Here is a 24205-nt window from a genome sequence, read left to right as displayed (position 1 = left end):
TTGATGTGGTACATAATAGTTTAGTTCTTAAGAAGTATAAACCATGAAGTATAAAGTTGTTGGGAGTTTCTTTTGTGGCGCAGTGGAAATGAACCCGTCTAATATCCATGAGGATGCCGGTTCAATCCCTGGCCTTGCTCAGTGGGTCAAGGATCCAGCATTGCCATGAGCTGTGGTGTAGGTCACAGACTTGGTTCAGATCCCATGTTGCTGTGGCTGTGGTGTGTGCCATCAGCTGCGACTCTGATTTGACCCCTAGCCTGGGAACTTCCATATGCCGAAGGCGTGGCCCTAAAAAGCAAAATAAATAGATAAAGTTGTTAAGTAAACATGATTGATGATTTTTTTCAACACAATCCTATTCTCTTTTCATATTTAGCATATTTAAAGAATATTTCATAGCACAATTATAACTACTGTAAATGTCAATGTAACAATTTTAAGAATTTATTCATAATGATTCAAAAGCTTTTAAATTGTTTTTTCAGTTTTAGAGATATAACTGACAGTTGCTCTTTTTTTAAACCTTTGAATTAGATTACAGAAAATTCTGTACTGTTCACTGCACTGGTTACTTAAGGAGCTGGCCTCCGAATATTGTTGGAATGGAAGAAGAAAGGGATGCTAGGAAAGACAGTCGTAATTTTACCTGCCTTGTTGCCATTGGAAGATTACATCCATATATTGTCCCACAGAACAGTGGAGAGATTCAAGTGAAGCCAACTGAATTTATAACCCGTTTTGCAATGAATGGAAAATTTGTCTATGTTGATCAAAGGTAAACATTTATGCCGCATAATGATTAGAGTTCAATGGGATATTTAAGGCTGTTAAAGATGTGGCTTAGTAGCTCTGCTGGATTTTTTTTTAAGGCTTTAGAACAGCAAATAAAGTTTAAATGAGATAAGGATATGCATATATTAGTAAATTTGTTCAAGCCAACTTGTAAACTTGAAGTATTTATTAGCCAATGGTGCAGAAATGGGGTGCCATCTGTGGACACAATTTTATCAGTGAATGGTAGGAATAACATGGCCTGGACTGAGTGGGAGGCCTCTGGAGTAGCCTGGTGCCTGGGTATCTATGCTACTTTGCAGCTCTCCTCTAGGTCTAGGGCATCCAAAGGGAGCCCAGTGATGCAAATGGGTTATTCATCCTCTGGTCCACTTCTCTACTCCCCTGACCAGGTATGGACCTATAGTATAGGATTCTGGAAGGGAATTCATTCACCAATTCTGAACTTTATTTTCAATTTAAAAACCAGGGCAACAGCAATTTTAGGATATCTGCCTCAGGAACTTTTAGGAACTTCTTGTTATGAATATTTTCATCAAGATGACCATAGTAATTTGACCAACAAGCACAAAGCAGGTATGCATTGAGTGGGGTCTGGTTTTGGTACTTTCTAATTACAGCTTCAACTCTTAATTTTCATTCCTGTGAAATCTGAAGCTTGAATTAATCCCTAACGGATTGATTTATATAGTGGTAGACTGTTTTGCTGACTGTCTTTTCTTGTTAAGTTCTACAGAGTAAAGAGAAAATATTTACAGATTCATACAAATTTCGAGCAAAAGATGGCTCTTTCGTAACTTTAAAAAGCCAGTGGTTTAGTTTCACAAATCCTTGGACCAAAGAACTGGAATATATTGTGTCTGTCAACACTTTAGTTTTGTAAGTAATTTTTTATGTTGTTAAGACCTTTATATTAATTTCAAATTGAGTATCTTTGTTTCCCTCTTTTCCTCTTGCTAAACCATTAAAACTGTATGATCCTCTGGCTTTATAACTTGAGTATAATGCCATTTGCAGCAACATGGATGGACCTAGAGATGATCACACTAAGTGAAGTAAGTCAGAGAAAGACAGAGACCATATGAAACCACTTATATGTGGAATCTAAAAAAAGATACAACGAACGTATTTACAAAAAAAGAAATAGACTCAAAGACATAGAAAACAAACCTATGATTGCCAAAGAAGAAAGAGGGAGAGAGAGAAATTGGGAATTGGGGATTAACAGATACACACTGTTTATAAAATAAACAAAGGCCTACTGTACAGCATAGGGAACTATATTCAATATCTTGTAATAACCTATAATGGAGAAGAAACTGAAAAAGAACACACAAACACACATAGATAAAACTAAATCACTTTGCTCTATACCTGAATTACTATAAATCAATTCTACTTCAAAAAAAAATCTGTATGATCCTCCAGCTTTATAACTGAGTATATGTTTTGAGTGATTCATTCACTGTTCTTTGGTGTTAGTTCTCAGAATTAAGCTAAACATTTGCCCTTCTGTAATAAATTCCTTTTGGCTTAGTATAAAATATGACAGTAAATGCATTTATTCAGGCAATGTTTCCCCCTACCTTTCATGGCCTTCTCTTGTCCTTCCAGAAAACACTCTGGATATGGCTTAATACTATTTATAATTGTAAGAAATTGTTTTGCCCTCAACATCATTTTTGCATGTCCCCTCATTTAAGCCTTGGGACTTCATGTGCTTGTGCAAAAGAGCTTGGCTGAGTGATGAGCAGAAATCCAGCCCATTCACTGCTTCCCAAGCCCTGGTCTATGGCCATATGGCCTGAAGGAAGAACCAGCTTTCCCTGATTTGCTCAATATGCTAGCATGGCCCTGTTCCAAATATCATTTTTTCTTTCTCTTTGAAACAGCTAAGGTTTCATCAAACCAATTATATTTCCTTATTTACAAAATTAAGTTTAAAAAGACTCCCCCAAATCTTAGTAGCTTTACAGCAGTATCCCCTATAATTTTTTACTTCTTATCATTAGTATACAAACTGAGAGATTGTCATTGTGAGAACATGTATTATGGTAATACGGCATCTAGCAAGAGCACTGATACTTAGCACATCAATTCCTCAATCTCTGGTAGTGACATTAACAGTATGGGTACATAAAACATAAATGGGTCAAGAACTGATCATTCAAATACACGGAGCTAAATGTAGTTGCTTTAACAATTTTCTTCACCTTAAAAAATCACCTATTGTGTTTCTTAATTCTAGGGGACATGGTGAGACTGGAAAAGCACCATTGCTTTCTTGTAGCTGTCAACCATCAGAAGGTAAGTTTAGCTTTGGTGATGGAGAGTTATTATAAGACTGTTATTACCAAGTTACCATCTTTTTCTGTCTTGGAGAGAGAAAATTCTCAAGGTCAAGTTGAAAAGACTTCAGTGAGTTGAGTTATCCTCCTCAGAATTCCTTTAGTTACTTTGGCCACATTTCTTTTTTTGTCTTTTTGCTATTTCTTTTGCTCCCGCAGCATATGGAGGTTCCCAGGCGAGGGGTCCAATCGGAGCTGTAGCCACTGGCCTACGCCAGAGCCACAGCAACGCGGGATCCGAGCTGCGTCTGCAACCTACACCACAGCTCACGGCAATGCCGGATCGTTAACCCACTGAGCAAGGGCAGGGACCGAACCCGCAACCTCATGGTTCCTAGTCGGATTCGTTAACCACTGCGCCACGACGGGAACTCCTGGCCACATTTCTGTTATGATCTACATAGTGTTTCAATTAGTTGTTCACTTCCTGCCTCACTGCTTGACTGAGTCCTTCAAGATTAAGAATGGTGTTTTTCCCATTATCAATCTCCAGCAGTGAGCATAGTTCCTTGTACATTAAGGCACTCAAATATCTGGTGGACAAATTAATGAAAAGCATTAAGGGGGATTTCTCTTAGTTCTTCACCACAGGGATAGGTTAATGTATTTTTTTGTATAAAGAAAAACTAAAATATTAGGAAATATAAAAATATTATTCAGCCATTAAAAAAAATGAAATATCACCATTTGCAGCAACATGGATGGACCTAGAGATTATCATATAAAGTGAAGGATTAGGGAAAGATAGCTTATCATTTATATGTGGAATCTGAAAACAACAACAACAAAAATAAGTAAACAGTACAGGAGTTCCTGTCATGGTGCAGCAGAAATGAATCCAACTAGCAGCCATGAGGGTGTGGGTTTGATCCCTGGTCTCGCTCAGTGGGTGGTAGGGGATCCAGCATTGCAGGTTGCAGACACAGCTCGGATCCCCCATGGCTGTGGCTGTGGTGTAAGCTGGCAGCTGCAGCTCCGATTTGACCCCTAGCCTGGGAACTTCCATATACCGTGGGTACAGACCTAAAAAGCAAACAAAACAAAATAAAACAAAACTGTACAAATGAACTTATTTACAAAAGAGAAACAGACTCCCAGACATAGAAAACACACCTATAGTTAGTATAGGAAAGATGGGGGGAGGGATAAGTTAGGAGTTTAGGATTAACAGATACACACTATTATATACAAAATAAACAACAAGGATTTATTATATAGCACAGAGAACTATATTCAGTACCTTGTAATAACCTGTAATGGAAGGTATAGGTTATCTTATAGTAGAAGAGAATCAGAAAAAGAACGTATATTTGTACATGTATGTGTAACTGAATCACTTTGCTGTACACCTGAAACAAACACAATATTATAAATCACCTATACTTAAATAAAAGAAAAACATAAAGTCATAATACTCTGGCTTTAGTGTGGAGATTAAAGTGGAAAGGAACTGTCTGTACTCAAGGGTTACAGGTCATGATCGAACCCTCAGTGGCTTTCCACATATTTGATTCACATCATTCTTCATAAGCATCTTAAACCAACATGAATTATGTTTGAAATGAATATTTCTAACATTTTAGGATGCAGCTAGTCTATTTCTTTTAAAGAGGGAAATAGGAAATATATTTGAATCAAAAGATATTGACCCAAGTTACACACTTTTTAAAGTCCTTGGTTGAATTTTTCCCTTTGTTATTTTTTAGGATCCTCTAGACAGTCCTGTATTAATGTGCCTGGAATGTCTATGGGGACAGTACTTGGTGCTGGTAGTATTGAAACAGATATTGCAAGTGAACTTCTGGACTTACAAAGGTAATGTTATTGCTGCAAATACTTTCACAAGTAAAATTGTCATCATATTGACAAAACTGTATTAAAAAAACCAATAGGTTTCTTAAATGCAAACGATGACCAGTTCAATAATATAATGGAAGAGAAAATCACCTTTACAGTAGCAACTAAATTTGGAAAGTCCTTTGTAAAACATCACACAAAATCCAGATTTCATTAAGAAAAAAAATGGATAAATTTAACTGTATAAAAACTCAATTTAAACATAACTGAGACCATTAGAATTAACAAGGTTAAAAGACAAATTATAAATTAGAATGTATGTGTATTTCATATAATGAAATGCACTAATTATCTTAACATAGGAAGAGCTTTGTAATGTGAAATTAAAGAATTTTATGTTATATTAAACTTTATATATCATAAATTTTATGTTAACTTTATATGAACTTTATGTGTAGTATAAAGAATAAAGTTATTAAATAAATTTTTCAAATACCTCAATTATAAAAAAGGTTGAAGAGAGGATATGAATAGAAGAAAATAGAGGAAAAACTTTAAAAATTGCTCATCCCCGCTCATAGTTAAAATTATATGTATACAAAATTAAACAATCATGAGATACCTTTTTTCATTTAGGAGTTGTCAAAGATTTGAAGGTTCGATAGTATTGGTAAGAATATGAGGAAACAGTGTATCTTACACTGTCCATGGGGTATAAACTAGTGCAACCACTTCAGAGAGCAATTTGATATCTCCCATCAAAGATATAGGTATATATAATCATAGAGTCAGCAACTCTACTGCAGGAGAAAATATTTTTACACAACCACACAAAGATCCATGAACAAGGCTGTTCCTTGCTGCACTGTTTACAGTAGTGATTTAAATATTGAAATATTTGGAGTTCCCATCATGGCTCAGTGGTTAAAGAATCCAACTAGGAACCATGAGGTTGTAGGCTCGATCCCTGGCCTCGCTCAGTGGGTTAAGGATCTGGCATTGCCGTGAGCTGTGGTGTAGGTCGCAGACGCGGCTCAGATCTGGCATTGCTGTGACTCTGGCGTAGGCTGGCGGCAACAGCTCCGACTAGACCCTTAACCTGGGAACCTCCATATGCTGCAGGTGCAGCCCTAGAAAAGGCAAAAAAAAGGAAAAAAAAATTTTAATATTTATCATAACCATAACTTATTATGGCATATATCCATACAATGGAGTACTCTGTAACAGTTAAAAATTAGGTAGCTCTATTTATGCCAATATGGAAAGAGTTTTGTATGGTTACTAGAAAAAAGCACAGTAGTAGAACAAAAGAATGGCATGTATAATAACCCACTTCTATAAGACAAAAGAAAGGTATGTGAGGAATATGTGAATATGTGTATATATGGGCCCATAACTGCTCATCTAAAACCCTTTAGGCCAGATAGGTTTCAAACTCAGAATTCCTCTGGATTTTAGAAAGACAATGTTTTTGAATTCAATTTTTAAGAGGTATGCATGATAACCCCCAGAAAACAGTTAAATCATGGGTAACAGCGCATAATCAATTAAATTAGTATTTCTGGAGTGAGAAGTGTTTACAATTTAAATGGTGAACTCTCTGGGAGGAGAGGGGATGTATGAGTTTGGGTTAAATATATTTAATAAGATTAGAAAAGAACAATTACTGAAGTTGTTTGGTGAGTGTATGATATTTCGTTATATTTTCTACTTTTATATCTGTTTGAAGTTTTCCATAATAAAAGCTTAAAAATGTATTTCTGGATTGAATTGTAAATGTTTGTACTAAATAGGGCAAAGTTTGACCAAAAGATTATCCCAAGTAGGATTAGAGTCCAACTTCCTTCACATGCATGTGGATATTTCTCACATCGTTTGCTGAAAAAACTGTCCCTTCCCCACTGAATGGTCAATGAAGTTAATTTGACCATATATGCTGGAAGGGCATCATAAAGAAAGTGGAAATGAGCCGGTCATTGCTAGATGGGTATCATTAGAATGTCCAGGATGCAGAATTCCTGTCGTGGCTCAGCAGTAATGAACCCAACTAGGATCCATGAGGATGCAGGTTCGATCCCTGGCCTTGCTCAGTGGGTTAAGGATCCGGTGTTGCCATAAGCTGTGGTATAGGTTGCAGACACAGCTCAGATCCTGCGTTGCTGTGGCTGTGGTTCAGGCCAGCAGCTGCAGCTCTGATTCAGCTCCTTGCCTGGGGACCTCCATATGCTGTGAGTGCAGCCCTTTAAATAAAAAAAAAGAATGTCCGGGATGTAGTGGGGAGAGCTTTTATGTATGGAGGCACCTCAGCCAGTGCAGTGGAGGAGTGTGGAAGAGAGTGTGTTGGTTTTAGCAAACATGGAGATTCATTGAGAAAGGAGTCAGATTGCTGAGCAACTGAGTTTTAACTCAAAGGGACTTTCAACTACGTTGAAGTCAAGTAGTGGATGGACTTAAATAGCAAATTTCTGCCCAGTGGACTAATACAAAGAAAGTCCTATTTCAGAAGATTAATCAGTGCATGGTAGGAGGTATAGTTTTCATCTTTAAGACTAATTGAGCTGGTGGGGATTTTAAACCATGAACCACAGAATGGGAAGCCAGCCAAGCTATTTATGTTGACTGCCCTATGAAAAATCCTCAAGTGATGTCACCAGTCTTTTTATCTATGTTTCCTACCTAATTCATTTCATTCCTCAGATTTAATTTCTCCCTCTATAACTTCTTATCAGCTGCCTTCTTGGGAATACATAAGGACATAAAGTTATGTTTATGCCAGAATCACATAATTGAGCATTTAATAATATATGACACTGTCAGTTTTACAGTAAGTCTTGAAAAGACTGATGAATAAAGCATATGATTATGTTTATGTCTTTATGTATTCCATTGATATTTGTATCTGGGGATGACTTATTGTAGTAAAAATATGACACATTTGGAGTTTCCGTCGTGGTGCAGTGGTTAACGAGTCCGACTAGGAACCATGAGATTGCGGGTTCGGTCCCTGCCCTTGCTCGGTGGGTTGACGATCCGGCATTGCCGTGAGCTGTGTAGGTTGCAGACGCGGCTCGGATCATGCATTGCTGTGGCTCTGGTGTAGGCTGGTGGCTACGGCTCCGATTCGACCCCTAGCCTGGGAATCTCCATATGCCTCCGATGTGGCCCTAAAAAGACAAAAAAAAAAAAAAAAGACACATTTTCCACTTTAAAAAAAGGGTCTCAGGATGTTAGGAAATTTTATTTTACTCTTAGTTCTGCTTTTCATGTATCTTGATAAGGAGTAGATTCTTGATGTGAATGCTTATTTTGAACTGTGTCGTCATTCCATTATTTTGCCACATGCTGTATTAAGACAGGTAATGTGATTTACTTAAGAGCTTTCACCTCAGAGTTTTATGTTGCTATTTACTATAGAATGTTTTCAGCACTGCGTAGTCAAAAGTAAGTTTGGCACAGAATGAAAAATAAGTTTGGCACTGAATGAGTCAGTCTAATTATGAAAATTGTCATGATATTTCATCTCATGTTCCTCCCTGTATTTTTACCAGTAGATTATGTATTCAGAGGAGAAAGTTTTTCTGAAATATATATAGACACATAAAATGTTTTATGTGTCACTTTTTGAAGGTTACAGTCTTCTTCACCCCCTGATGATTCAAGTCCAACAGATTTATTGAAAGATACTCACACCATAAACTGCAGGAACGTAAGTACCATCGTAACTGATAGTATTCATGAAATAAATGGACAATAAAATTTTTTCCACCATGATTGTTTCTTTTGAGAAAAGAAGCCATCCTGTAAAAAATGAACTCTTTCTAGCTAGGCTCATAATTTTTAGGAGGCAATGTACAATAGTAGTTAAGAATGAAGTCTCTGGCAGAGGAATGGATAAAAGAAGATATGGTACATATATACAATGGAATATTACTCAGTCATAAAAAATGAAATAATACCATTTGCAGCAACATAGATGGACTAGAGAGTATCATACTAAGTGAAATAAGTCAGACAGAGAAAGACAAACATCACACAATATCACTCATATATGGAATATGATTTAAAAATAAAAATGATTTAGTGTTGCCACAGCTGTGGCATAAATCGCAGCTGTGGCTCACATTCAGTCCCTGGCCCAGGAACTTCCATATGCTGCAGGTGTGGCCATACAAGTTTTTTTTAATGATACAAATGAATTTATTTACAAAACAGAAACAGACTCACAGATCTTGAATTCAAACTTACACGTACCAAAGAGGAAACATCAGGGGAAGCGATAAATTAGAGGAGTTTGGGATTAAGATATTCACACTACTGTATACAAAATAGATAATCAACAGGGACCTACTGTATAGCACAGGGAATTCTACTCAATATTCTCTAATAACCTATTTGGAAAAGAATCTGAAAAAGAATCAGTATATGTATATGTATAAATGAATCACTGTGCTGTACACCTGAAATGAACACAACATTGATAAATCAACTATACTCCAATGTAAAATAATTTTTTTTTTAAAAAGTCAAGTCCCTGAAACCATACTTTCTGTGTCCAAGTTGTGATTTAGACACTTACTGCTTGGGTAACCTCCTGTTTGTTATTTGAACTTTGCCCCTCAATTTACTCGCCTGTAAAACAAGGATTAATAATAGCACCAGTCTCTTGGGGTGGTATGTAAATGAAGTGATTTAATACACAAAGAAACAAAAACTTCACAGTGCCTGGGACACAATATGTGCTCAATAAACCATAGCTATTATTATTGTTATTTTAATAAATTCCAATTTGTGGATTAAATGTACTCTTTATGGTCTGGAAAAAAGTTCAAAGGGTATAAGTTACAAATTAGATAGTACATACTATTTAATTCAGTTGAACAAATACTGTTTAAAGTGCACTGTTGCATATACAAAAATGACTAAACATAGTACTGAATATCTGACTCACATATCATTACTTAACTCCCATACAGTATAATTCTGATGTATCTCACACAACAGAAAGCTCTAAAGTAGGTATATAAACTAAGTGGTATAACAATATAGGAGAAAAGAGAAAATAAATCTGACCAGGATCAAGAGGGAACTTGAAAATATCTTTTTTATACTAATATAGACTTTGGACCTAGTATTTTCAAGATTTATTTATATATTTAGCAAACGTTTATTTGGTACCCATTTTATCCAAGACAATAAACTAGAAACAGGGATTTAAGTCCTTGTAACACAAAAATCTCCAAGTAGTGTACATTACATAGGCATTCTGTGGTAAAGTTCATCAATTTAATATGATAATATACGTAAATGAGGGTTTTCTTGTTTTGTTTTTTGTCTTTTTAGGGCTGCACCGGCGGCATATGAAAGTTCCCAAGCTAGGGGTCTAACTGGAGCTACAGCTGCCGGCCTATGCCACAGCCACAGCAACTTGGGATCCAAGCCACGTCTGCAACCTACACCACAGCTCATGGCAACGCTGGATCCTTAATCCACTGAGGGAGGCTAGGGATCGAACCCACAGCCTCATGCTTCTTAGTCAGATTTGTTTCCGCTGTGCCACGATGGGAACTCCTTTTGTTTTTGTTGTTGGTAAATGAGTTCTTGATGAGATACATTGAGGATTAGATTGTTTGCCCTGTAACTAATTAACAGTATGACAACTTGGTAAAAGTCCCCAGTTTAATCCATTCCCTACTCCAAAGCAGTATTTCCCATTGTAGTTTCATATGAAGGGTAGTTTTACCATCATTTTCTTTTTCTTTTGACAGCTGCACCTGTGCCATACAGAGGTTCCAAGGCTAGGGGTCTAATTAGAGCTGTAGCTGCAGGTCTATGCCACAGCCATGGCAATGCCAGATCTGAGCCACATGTGTGATCCATGCTGCAGCTTGTGACAATGCCAATCCTTAGCCTACTGAGTGAGGCCTGGGATCAAACCCACGTCTTCATGGACACTATGTCAGGTTCTTAACCCACTGAGCTACAATGGGAACTCCCTGTTTTTTAAAATTGTAATAGCTTTTCCTTCTTAATCCAAAACTTTTCCTTATATATATAATTCAATTATGGTTGTGAATAATATGGGGGCTTTGGAATCAAGTAGACTTGGGTTAGAATCATGGCTTCAACATTTTGGGCATCATACTAGCCTCTTTAGACCTTAGATTCTTGACCTCCCAACATTTGTAGCATGAAACAAGGTGATGCTTGTGGAATGCTTAGCTCAGAGTAAATGCAAGCTGCCATATTATTAATGTTAGTGGGGACAGGCCCACATCTGAAAACTGCTAAGATGTCTTTATTTCATTCAAGCAGGAAACTTACTATTTCTTATTCTACCCTTTCAGATGTCAAGTAAGGAGTTGACTACACTAAGTCATTCTGAAATAGAAGAGCAAGAGGCTACAAAGCAAAACCAGAGTGCTGTTGTTCCCCATAGTCACGAACCACTCCTTGGTAAGTTTTCTTTGGCAACTTCTCACCCTTTTGGTTTTTGGAAAACACTTAATCACTGTATTTTCAGGCTTAGGAAATTTTTAGCAATGCAAATAGCTTTAAAACTAAGATTTTCCCCAAAACTACAATGAGGTATCACCTCCCACCAGTCAGAATGGCCATCATCAAAAAGTCTACAAATAAATACTGGAGAGGCTATGGGGAAAAGGGAACACTCCTATACTGTTGCTGACAATGTAAATTGGTGCAGCCACTATAGACAACAGTAGGTTTCTTAAAAAGCTAAAACTAGAGCTATATATAATCCAACAATCCCACTCCTGGACATAAACCCAGAGAAAACCATAAATCAAAAAGATACATGTACCCCAGTGTTCATTGCAGCACTATTTACAAGAGCCAAGACATAGAAGCAACCTAAATGCCCATTAACAGATGAATGGAAAAAAATGTGGTACATATGTACAATGGAATATTATTCAGCCATAAAAAGAATGAAATAATGCCATTTGCAGCAACTTGGATGGACCCAGAGATTATCATTCCAATGAAGTAAGTCAGAGAAAGACAAATATATGATATCACTTATATGTGGAATCTTAAAAAAAAGATACAAATCAACTCACTTACAAAATATACAGACATAGAAGACAAACTTATGGTTGCCAAAGGCAAAAGCAGTGAGGAGAGATAAATTAAGAGTATGGGATTAGCAGATACAAACTACTATGTGATAAATACAAGGTCCTACCATATAGCACAGGGACTATATCCAATATCTTGTAATAAACTATAATGGGAAGGGGTGGAGAGAAGAGGGCAGAGTAGTAGGATGTGAGGCTCACCTACTCCCACAAATACTTTGAAAATCCATCTACATGGGGAACTATTTACATAGAACATTCGCTGAATGCTCACAAATGACCTCAGGATTCTGATAGAGCAAGAAAAACTTCAAGAGACCTAGTAGGACAAAAGAAAGAAGAAAAAGAAAAAAATGAGAAAGGAAGCAGGATGGGAACTGCACCCCAGGAGGGAGCTGGAAAAAGGAAAATCCTCTAGACCCTGGGAAGTCCCCCCACAAGCAAGGGAGATCAGCCAGGACAGAGGAGGAACTTTAGAGTATTGGAGAAGAACACAGCAATTGATGTGAAGCAGTTAAAATGGGAATGGTCCTCCACAAACGGTAAGGGCTACTGCCCTGCACTTCCAAACCACATGCTGGTATGGGGACTCTGGCTTTAGAGATCAGACTCAGAGAGAGGGCTGGGGCTGGCTACGTGGGAAAAAAAAAAGTTGGCCATGCGGAGACAACCTGGAGGGACTGGAGTCTAGGGTAATCACATTTGAGGGTGTAAGCTGAGGAAATGTGGTCGGGCTTGAAGGCCAGGCACCATTGTTTTGGGGTGCAGGAGGGAAGTGGCAGGATCCACTTTAGCCTTGTTCCCTGTGTGTGCTCTCAGGCTTCAGGACACTACACTAACTGCTCAAGCTCCAGGACCCACCTGGGAGCAGCTGCTGCCTAGCAACAAACAGCTGGGGAGAAGCCCCCACCCTTAGGGCTACAGAGAACTTGGATGGGCAGAATGACCTCAGGAATAGCACTAGTGCCAGCAGCCCAGCAGGGGGGGCACAGGAGTGGTATACATTCCACAGCTAGGAAACAGTACAAGCAGTACAGCTGGCCGTAGGAGTTACAAATGGCCCAGCAGCCAGGCAGAGTGAAGTGGAAACAGCGCAAATGGCCCTGGGAGCTGCAAACAGCCTGGCAGCTGGTCAGAGGGACAGCAGAAATAGCACAAACTCCACAGCTCCTGCCAGTGGCCTGGCATAGGGCCACAGGAGTGGTGCATGTTCTGTGGCTAGCAGCAGGAATGGCGCAAGTGGCATATGTTCTGCAGCTAGCCACAAGAGCCGTGAGCAACTTGCCAAGTGGGTAGAATGACCATAGGAAAAGCACAAGCTCTGAGGCAGCTATAGACAGCACTCCTACTAGTGGCCCAGCAGGTGGAGAGACCATGGGAATGGCACAGATCCTACAGCTACATGAGAGCCTTTGAGATACAGTTAGGGAGCATCCCCTGCCCTTGGGGCTACAGAGAATGCTCCCTAGAGTGGCAAAATAGAGGGAGTGACTGCAAATGGCACCTGCTCCTGAAAAGCAATCCCGAGAGCCTCCCAGGCAAAGAGGGGGAGGCCAGGAACAGCTGCTGACATTGCCAGCTACAGAAAGCTGCCTGGTAGTGGAAGGGGTCACTTCATGCCTTACCCACCCCACCACAAGAGCAATCCCATCAACTGTGAATCACCGCCACCCCCCTCAAAGACCCCATCCCTAGCAGCCACCTGGCCCCAGGAGAGGCAGTGTGATACCGCTGCCCCATGTGGTCTGGGTACATGTGAGCTTCTTCCACCCCTGAGAACTCCAGGATTGGGCACCAGCTGCTGCATCTGTATACCTGCTGTCAAGGGGACGATAAACATAGAAAGGTAGACACTATGAGATGACAAAGAAATAGCTTTCAGAATAAATAAACAAAACCACATAAAAACAAAAAATTGAGGAGATGGGCAGTCTGCCTGAAAAATAATTCAGAGTGATGATAGTAAAGATGACCCAAGATATCCAAAAAAGAATGGAGACACAGATCAAGAAGTTATAAGAAATGTTTAATAAAGAGCTAGAGGATTTAAAGAACAAGCAAACTAAGATTCATAGCACAATATCTGAAATGAAAAATACACTAGAAGGAATCAATAGCAGAATAACAGAGGCAGAAGAACAAATAAGTGAGGTAGAAGGCAGAGTGATGGAAGTCACTACCACAGAATAGAATAAAGAAAAAAGAATGAAAAGAACTAAAGAGAATCTAAGATTCCTCTGGGACAGCATTAAATCTACCAATATCCACACCATAGAGGTTCCAGAAGGAGAAGGGGGGTGGGCAGAGAAAATATTTAAAGAGATTATAACTGAAAACTTCCCTAATATGGGAAAGGAAGCACTCACTCAAGTTGGGAAAGCACAGAGAATCCCATACAGGATAAGCCTAAGAAGAAACACATACTAAGAAGATACATATTATTGAAACTGACAAAAATCAAATACAAAGAAAAAATATTAAAATCCACAAGGGAAAAGCAACAAATAATATACGAGGGAACCCACCCACCCCACCCCACATAAGGATAAGAGCTGATTGTTCATCAGAAACTCTGCAAGCTAGAAGGTAGTGGCAAGATATATTTAAGGTGATAGAAGGGGAGGAACCTAAAACCAAGAATACTCTACCTAGCAAAGTTCTCATTCAGATATGATGGAAAGATCACAAACTTTTCAGACAAGCAAAAGCCAAGAGAATTCAGAACCTCCAAACCAGCTCTGCAGCAATTACTAAAGGAAATTCTCCAGGCAGGAAAGGAAAAAAAAAAAACACAATTAGAAACAAGGAAATTACAAATGAGAAAGCTCACTGGTAAAGGCAAACATAAAAGTAGGAAATCACCCATTGATGAATATGATATCAAAACTAGCAAGCATAAGAGGACAGGACAAATGCAGAACGTTGAAAATGCATTTGAAATTAAGAGGCCAGCAACCAAAACCAATTCTTTACATACATAGATGGTTATATCAACATCTAATGGGAACCACAAACCAAAAAACTATAATGGACACACACATAAAGAAAAAGCAGTCCAAACACAATACTAAAGATAGTCAGTAAATCACAAGAGAAAACAGCAAAAGAGGAAGGGAAGAAAAAAGAACTAAAATAGCAACCCAATAAAATTTATAAAATGGCAATAAGTACATACTTATCATTATCCATAATTACATTGATTGTAATGGAATAAATGCTCCAACCAAAAGACACAGACTGGCTAAAAGGATACAAAAACAAGACCCATATATATGCTGTTTACAAGACACCCACTTCAGACCTTAGGACACATACACACCAAAAGTGAGGAGATGGTAGAGGTATTACATGCAAATGGAAATCAAAAGAAATCAGAAGTAGCAATACTCATATCAGACAAAATAGACTTTAAAATAAAGAAAATCACAAGAGACAAAGAAGGGTACTACATAATGATCAAAGGATCCATCTAAGAAGAAGATATCATAATTGTAAGTGTGCACCCAACATAGGAGCACCACAGTATATAAGGCAACTGCTAACAGCAATAAAAGGAGAATTGACAGCAATGCAATCATAGTGGGATACTTTAACATCCCACTTACATCAACGAACAGATCATCCTTACAGAACATCAACAGGAAAACACAGGCCTTAAATGACACCCTAGATCATATAGAGTTAACTGCCATTTATACAACATTCCCTCCCAAAGCAGCAAAATATACATTCTTCTTAAGTGCTCATGGAACATTCTCCAAGATAGATTACATCTTAGCCCACAGATTAAGCCTTGGTAAATTTTTAAAAATTAAAATTATTTCAAGGATTTTCACCAACTACAATGCTGTGAGGCTAGAAACCAACTGCAAGAAAAAAAAAGCAAAAAACACGAACTCCTGGAAGCTAAACAATATGCTACTAAACAACCAATGGATCACTGAAGAAATCAAAGAGGAAATTAAAAGATACTTAGAGACAAATGGCAATGAAGATACAATAACCCAAAACCTATGGGACACAGCAAAAGCAGTTGTGAGAGGGAAGTTTATAGCAATAAAGTCTTATCTCAGGAAAGAAGAAAGATCTCAAATAAACAACCTAACCTTACACCTAAAACACCTAGAGAAAGAAGAACAGACAAAGCCCAAAATTAGTAGAAGGAAAGAAATCATAAAAATTAGAGCAGAAATTAATGACACAGAGACAAAGAAAACAATAGAGAAGATCACAAGTTGGTTCTTTGAAAAGATCAACAAAATTGATAAACCTTTAGCCAGACTCATCAAGAAAAAAGGGAGATGGTTCAAATCAATAATGTTAGAAGTGAAATAGGAGATATTATAACTGACAATACAGAACTACAAAGGATCGTAAGAAACTAATATAAGAACCATATACCAATAAAATGGACAACCTAGAAGAAATGGGCAGATTCTTACAAAGGTACAACCTACCAAGACTGAACCAGGAAGAAACAGAAAATATGAATAGACCAATCACAAGTACTGAAATTGAAAATGTGATTTATAAACTTCCAAAAATCAAAGGTCTAGGACCTGATGGCTTTAGAGTCTAATTCCATCAATCAGGCACTTCACTCCCTGACTTCAGACTATACTGCAAGCTACAGTCATCAAAACAGCATGGTACTGACACCAAAACAGAAGACCTAAATGTAAGGCCAGATACTATAAAACTCCTAGATAAGAATTCCAGTGTTATGCACAGGGCTTCAGCACAAGGTGAGAGGGGAGGTGTGGCCACAGTCGTTTTTGTGCAGGGGACTCTGCTCTGGAGTGCCCTGGGCGAGGTTCCTGCATGCAGTATTCTGTGAGCAAATGATGCTAGAGGAAGCACAGAAGAAAAAAGTTGATATAGAGGAGATGGGATTAAGATGGCAGAATAGAAGGACTGGAGCTCAACTTCTCTCATAAAAACAACAAAATTCACAACTAAAGGCTGAACAATCTCCACCCAAGTGGACCAGAAACCTTAAAAAAGATACCCTACTCCAGAAGACAAAGAGGAGGCCATATCAAGAGGTAGGAGGGGCGATTACATGAGATAAACAACCCCATACCTCCTGAGTGGGAAGCCCCACAGACTTGAAACTAACTGGTTCACAGAGACTCACCTACAGGAGTGAGCGTTCTGAGCCCCACATCAAACTCTCATGCGTGGGGATCTGGCACTGGGAAAAAGAGACCCTGGAGCATCTGGCATTGAAGGCCAGTGGGGCTTGTGAGCAGGAGCTCCATGGGGCTGGGGGAAACAGAGACCACATTCTTAAAAGGCACACACAGACTTTCATGTGCACTGGGTCCCAGGGCAAAGCAAAGTCTCCATAGGAATCTGGGGCAAACCTGACTGCAATTCTTGGAGGACATCATGGGAAAACAGGGGTGAATGTGGCTTGTTGCGAGGGAAGGACTTTGAAAGCAAAGCTCTCAGGAATATTCATCAGCTTGCCTTTCTCTGGAGGTGGCCATTTTGGGAAAATCTGGACCCACCCGTCAGTCAGCACTGAGAAGCCCCAGGCCAAACAACAATCCAGCTTGGGATCTCGGCCCTGCCCCTCAGTAAACAGGCTCCCTAAAGACCCCTCAGGCACACAGCTGCCTCTAATCCCATCCAGAGACTAAGCCCCACCCACCAGAGGGATAGGAATCAGCTCCACCTACCAGTAAACAGGCATCAGCCCTTCCCATGAGGAAGCCTACAGCAAGCCCCCATGACTTCAGCCACAAGGGGGGCAGACACCAGAAGTAAGAGCAGCTACAACTCTATTATCTGCAAAAAGGTCACCACACCAAAAACCTATACAAATGAAAAGACAGAGAACTGTAACTCAGATGAGGGAGAAAGGAAAAACCCCAGAAAATCAGCTAAGCAATGAGGAGATTCTCAACCTCCAGGAAAAAGACTTTAGATTGTCGATGTTCAAGATGATGCAAGACATTGGAAACAAACTGGAGGCAAAGATGGGTAACTTACAGAAAACACTAACCAAAGAGATACAAGATATAAAACCTAAGCAAGAAGAGATGCAAAATACAATAACCGAAATAAAAAATTCACTAGAAGCAACCAACAGCAGAATACAGGAGTCAGAAGAATGAATAAGAGAGGCGGAGGACAGATTAGTAGAAATTACGGATGCAGAACAGAAAAGAGAAAAAAGATTGAAAACAAATGAAGAGAATATCAGAGAACTCTGGGACAACGTTAAATGCACCAACATCTGTATTATAGGGGTGCCAGAAGGAGAAGAGAGAGAGAAGGGGACAGAAAAAATATTCCAAGAGATAATAGCTGAAAACTTCCCTAACATGGGAAAGGAACCACTCACTCAAATCCAGGAAGCACAATGAGTACCATATAAAATAAACCCAAGGAGGAATATCCCAAGACACATATTAATCAAACTGACCAAAATTAAAGACAAAGAGAAAATCTTGAAAGCAGCTAGGGAAAAGAAACAAATGACATACAAGGGAACCCCAATAAGGTTATCGGCAGATTTTTCAGCAGAAACTCTGCAGGCCAGAAGGGAGTGGCATGATATACTTAACATGATGAAAGGAAAAAACCTCCAACCAAGATTACTTTACCCAGCAAGGCTCTCATTCAGATTTGAAGGAGAAATCAAAAGCTTCACAGACAAGCAAAAGCTAAGAGAATTCAGCAACACTAAACCAGTGTTACAACAAATACTAAAGGGACTTCTCTAGGCGGAAAAGAAAAGACAACGACAGGAAACAAAAATACCACAAATGACAAGGCTCACCAGCAAAAGTGTGTATATACAGTAAAGATACAAAATCATCCACACACAATTATGCTACCAAAATCAGAAATTGTGAGGAAGGTACAAATTCAGGACACCAGAGATGAACTTGCAATTAAGAGAACAACAACTTAAAACAATCTCATATACATATAGACTCTTATATCAAAACTTCAGAATAACTGCAAACCAGAAATCTACAACTGATACACAAACAAACAAGAAAAGTCAACTCAAATACAACACTAAAGATAGTCACCAAACCACAAGAGGAGAGAACAAGAGAAGAAGGGAAGAAAAAAGAGCAACAACAACAAATCCAAAGCAATTAATAAAATGGCAATAAGAATGTACATATCAATAATTACCTTAAATGTAAATGGACTAAACGCCCAACCAAAAGACACAGACTGGCTGAATGCATACAAAAACAAGACCCATATATATGCTGTCTTCAAGAGACCCACTTCACTTCTAGGGACACACTCAAATTGAAAGTGAGAGGATGGAAGAAAATATTTCATGCAAACAGGGATCAAAAGAAAGCTGGAGTATCAATACTCATGTCAGATAAAATAGACTTTAAAATGAAGGATAGCTTAAGGGACAAGGAAGGTCACTACCTAATGATCAAAGGATCAATCCAAGAAGAAGATATAACAATTGTAAATATCTGCACACCCAACATAGGTTCACCACAATATATAAGGCAACTGTTAACAACCTTAAAAGGACAAATCTACAATAACATGATCATAGTGGGGGACTTTAACACCCCACTTACAGCAATGGACAGATCATCCAGACAGAAAATCAACAAGGAAACACAGCCCCTGAATGAAGCTGTGGACCAGGTGGACTTAATAGATATTTATAGGACATTCCATCCAAAAGGAACAGAATACACATTCTTCTCAACTGCACATGGAACATTCTGTAAGATTGATCACATCCTGGGCTACAAATCAAGCCTCGGTAACTTTAAGAAAATTGAAATCATATCAAGCATCTTTTCCAACCACAATGCTGTATGACTTGAAATCAACAACAAGAAAAAAACTGCAAAAAGCACAAACACGTGGAGACGAAACAACATGCTACTAAACAACCAATGAATCACTGAAGAAATCAAAGAGGAAACTTAAAAATACCTAGAAGCAAATGACAACAAAGATATGACACTCCAAAAACTATGGGATGCACCAAAAGCTGTTCTAAGAGGAAAGTTTATAGCCATACAAGCCCATCTCAGGAAACAAGAATAGCTCAAATAAACAACCTTACTTGACATCTAAAGCAGTTTGAGAGAGAAGAACAGACAAGACCTAAAGTTAGTAGAAGGAAAGAAATCATAAAGATCAGAGCAGAAAGCAATGAAATAGAAACAAAGAAACCCATAGAAAAGATCAATGAAACGAAAAGCTGGTTCTTTGAAAAGATCAATGACATTGATAAACCCTTAGCCAGACTTAGCAAGAAAAAAAGAGAGAGGACTCAAATCAATAAAATTAGAAATGAAAAAGGAGAAGTAACAACAGACGTCACAGAAATACAAAGGGTCATAAGAGACTACTATATGCAACTATACACCAATAAAATGGAAAACCTAGAAGAAATGGACAAATTCTTAGAAAAGTACAATCTTCCAAGACTAAACCAAGATGAAATAGAAAAGATGAATGGACCCACACAAGAACTGAAATTGAAACTGTGACTAAAAAACTTCCAACAAAGTCCAGGACCAGATGGCTTCACAGGCGAATTCTATCAAACATTTAGAGAAGAGCTAACACCTATGCTTCTCAAACTATTTCAAAAAATTGCTGAGGAAGGGACACTTCCAAACTCATTCTATGAGGCCACCATCACCCTGATACCAAAACCAGACCAAGATATCACAAAAAAAGAAAACTACAGACCAATTTCACTGAGAACATTGTGCAATAATCCTCAACAAAATACTAGCAAACTGCATCCAACAGTACATTAAAATGATTGTGCATCATGATCAAGTGGGATTTATGCCAGGGATTCAAGGATTCTTCAATATCCTCAAATCAATCAGTGTGATACACCACATTAACAAACTGAAGAATAAAACCCATATGATCATCTCAATACATGCAGGAAAAGCCTTTGACAAAATCCAACACCCATTTCTGATAAAAACCCTTCAGAAAGTGGGCATAGAGGGAACATACCTCAACGTCATAAAGGCCACATATAGCAAACCCAGAGTTAACATCATTCTCAATGGTGAAAAGCTGAAAGAATTCTTGCTGAGATAAAGAACAAGACAAGGATGTCTGCTCTTGCCACTACTCTTCAACATAGTTCTGGAAGTGCTAGTCATGGCAATCAGAGAAGTAAAAGAAATAAAAGGAATCCAAATTGGAAAGGAAGAAGTAAAACTATCACTATTTGCAGATGACATAATACTATACCTAGAGAATCCTAAAGACTCTACCAAAAAACTGTTAGAGCTCATCCATGAATTTGGCAAAGTCGCAGGATACAAAATTAATACACAGAAATTGACAGCATTTCTATACACTAACAATGAAAGAGCAGAAAAAGATATTAGGGAAGCAATCCTGTTTACCATTACATCCAGAAGAATAAAATACCTAGGAGTAAACCTACCTAAAAAGACAAAAGACCTGTACTCTGAAAACTATAAGACACTGATGAAAGAAGTCAAAGATGACACAAATAGATGGAAAGATATACCATGCTCGTGGATTGGAAGAGTTAGTATTATCAAAATGACTGTACTACCCAAGGCAATCTACAGATTCAGTATGGTGCATATCAAATTACCAAAGACATTTTTCACAGAACTTGAACAAAATATTTTAAAGTTTGTTTGAAAGCACAAAAGACCCAGAATAGCCAAAGACATCCTGAAAAAGAAAAATGGAGCTGGAGGAATCAGGCTCCCAGACCTCAGACTATACTGCAAAACAACAATCATTAAAACCATATGTTACTGGCACAAAGACAGAAATATAGATCAGTGGAGCAGGATAGAAAGCCCAGAATTAAACCCACGCACCTACAGCCAACTCATCTATGACAAAGGAGTCAAGAATATACAATGGAGAAAGGACAGCTGCTTTTTTTTTTTTTTTGGTCTTTTTTGTCTTTTTGCCATTTCTTCGGCTGCTCCCACAGCATATGGAGGTTCCCAGGCTAGGGGTCGAATTGAAGCTGTAGCCACTAGCCTACACCAGAGCCACAGCAACGCGGGATCCGAGCTGTGTCTGCAACCTACACCACAGCTCACGGCAATGCCAGATCGTTAACCCACTGAGCAAGGGCAGGGATCGAACCTGCAACCTCATGGTTCCTAGTCAGATTCGTTAACCACTGAGCCATTACGGGAACTCCAAGGACAGCTTGTTCAATAAGTGGCGCTGGGAAAACTGGAGAGCCACATGCAAAAGAGTGAAATTAGAACACTTCCTAACACCATACACAAAAATAAACTCCAAATGGATTAAAGACCTAGATATAAAACCAGACACTATAAAACTCTTAGAGGAAAACATAGGCCAAACACTCTCTGACATAACCAACAGCAACATCTTCTCAGATCCACCTCTTAGAGTATTGACAATAAAAACAAAAATAAACAAATGGGACCTAATTAAACATAAATATTTCTGCACAGCAAAGGAAACGCTAAACAAAACAACAACAACAAAAAAACAACCCACAGAATGGGAGAAAATCTTTGCAAATGAATCAACTGAAAAGGGATTAACCTCCAGAATTTATAAACACTTTCTGCAGCTCCATACCAAAAAAAAACACAAATAACCCCATCAAAAAATGGGCAGAAGACCTAAACAGACAATTCTCCAAAGAAGATATATGGATGGCCAAAAAACACATGAAAAGATGTTCAACATCACTCATTATTAGAGAAATGCAAATCAAAACCACGACGAGGTACCACCTTACATCAGCCAGAATGGCCATCATCACAATGTCTACAAACAATAAGTGCTGGAGAGGGTGTGGAGAAAAAGGAACCCTAGTACACTGTTGGTGGGAATGTAAATTGGTGCAACCACTGTGGCACAGTACGGCGATTCCTCAGAAAACTAAAAATAGAACTACCATTTGATCCAGCAATCCCACTCCTGGGCATCTATCCAGAGAAAAACATGACTTGCAAAGACATATGCACTCCAATGTTCATTGCAGCACTATTTGCAATAGCCTAGACATGGAAACAACCTAAATGTCCATCAACAGAGGAGTGGATCAAGAAGATGTGGCACATATACACAATGGAATATTACTCAGCCATTAAAAGGAACGAAATACCAGCATTTTTAGCAACATGGATGGACCTAGAAATTATCATGCTAAGTGAAGTCAGCCGTACGAGACACCAACATCCAATGCTTTCACTGGTATGTGGAATCTGAAAAAAGGACAGACTGAACTTCTTTGCAGAGTAGATGCTGACTCACAGACATTGAAAATCTTGTGGTCTCCAGAGGAGACAGTTTAGGGGGTGGGGGGATGCGCTTGGGTTGTGGGATGGAAATCCTATAAAATTGGATTGTGATGATCATTATACAACTACAGATGTGATAAACTGATTTGAGTAATAATATATATATATATAGTTGAAAAAAAAAAACCCTAGAGAAAAACATAGACAGAATGCTCTTTGACATAAATCATAGCAACATTTTGTTTGATACACCTCCTAGAATAATGATTATAGAAGCAAAAATAAATCAATGGGTCCTAATTAAAATCAAAAGCTTTTTGTATAGCAAAGGATACCATTAAAAAAACAAAAAGACAACCCACAGAATGGGAGAAAATCTTTGCAAACAATGCAACTGACAAGGGTCTAATCTCCAAAATATACAAACAACTCATGCATCTCAATAACAACAAAAACCAAAAAACCCAATGGAAAAATGAGCAGCAGACCTAAATAGATTTCTTCAAAGAAGACATATAGTCAGTAGGCACATGAAAAAATGCTCATCATCATTAATTATTAGAGAAATGCAAATCAAAACTACAATGAGGTACCACCTTACACCAATCAGAATGGCCATTATTAACAAGTTAACAAAAACAAATGCTAGAGAGGGTATGGAGAAAAGGGAACCCTCCTTCACTGTTGGTGGGAATGTAAATTGTTACAACCACTGTGGAAAACCGTTCGGAAGTTCCTCAGAAAACTAAATATAGAACTACCATATGATCCAGCAATCCCACTCCTGGGCATATATCTGGACAAAACTTTCATTCAAAAAGATACTTGCACCTGTATATTCATTGCAGCACTATTCACAATAGCCAGGACACAGAAACAACCTAAAAGTCCATAGACAGAAGAATGG

The 24205-nt window shown here is 38.5% G+C and overlaps 1 protein-coding gene across 1 annotated transcript in view; it reads left to right on the top strand.

The window, feature by feature from the left end:
• The window catches only part of BMAL2 (basic helix-loop-helix ARNT like 2), a 123172-nt gene that overhangs the window by 95119 nt on the left and 3848 nt on the right, over positions 1-24205 (top strand). Inside the window, exons 8-14 of the mRNA XM_047785752.1 lie at positions 538-778; positions 1265-1371; positions 1524-1674; positions 3044-3102; positions 4850-4958; positions 8568-8646; positions 11285-11393. Of these exons, the coding sequence (XP_047641708.1) occupies positions 538-778; positions 1265-1371; positions 1524-1674; positions 3044-3102; positions 4850-4958; positions 8568-8646; positions 11285-11393 (855 nt within the window). The remainder of the gene's footprint in view (positions 1-537; positions 779-1264; positions 1372-1523; positions 1675-3043; positions 3103-4849; positions 4959-8567; positions 8647-11284; positions 11394-24205) is intronic.

The sequence above is a fragment of the Phacochoerus africanus genome, chromosome 7 (genome assembly GCF_016906955.1).
Source record: "Phacochoerus africanus isolate WHEZ1 chromosome 7, ROS_Pafr_v1, whole genome shotgun sequence".
NCBI classification, from domain to species: Eukaryota; Metazoa; Chordata; class Mammalia; order Artiodactyla; family Suidae; genus Phacochoerus; species Phacochoerus africanus.
The sequence above is the reverse complement of the archived record's forward strand: the minus strand, read 5'-3'. Positions and strand labels throughout refer to the sequence as shown.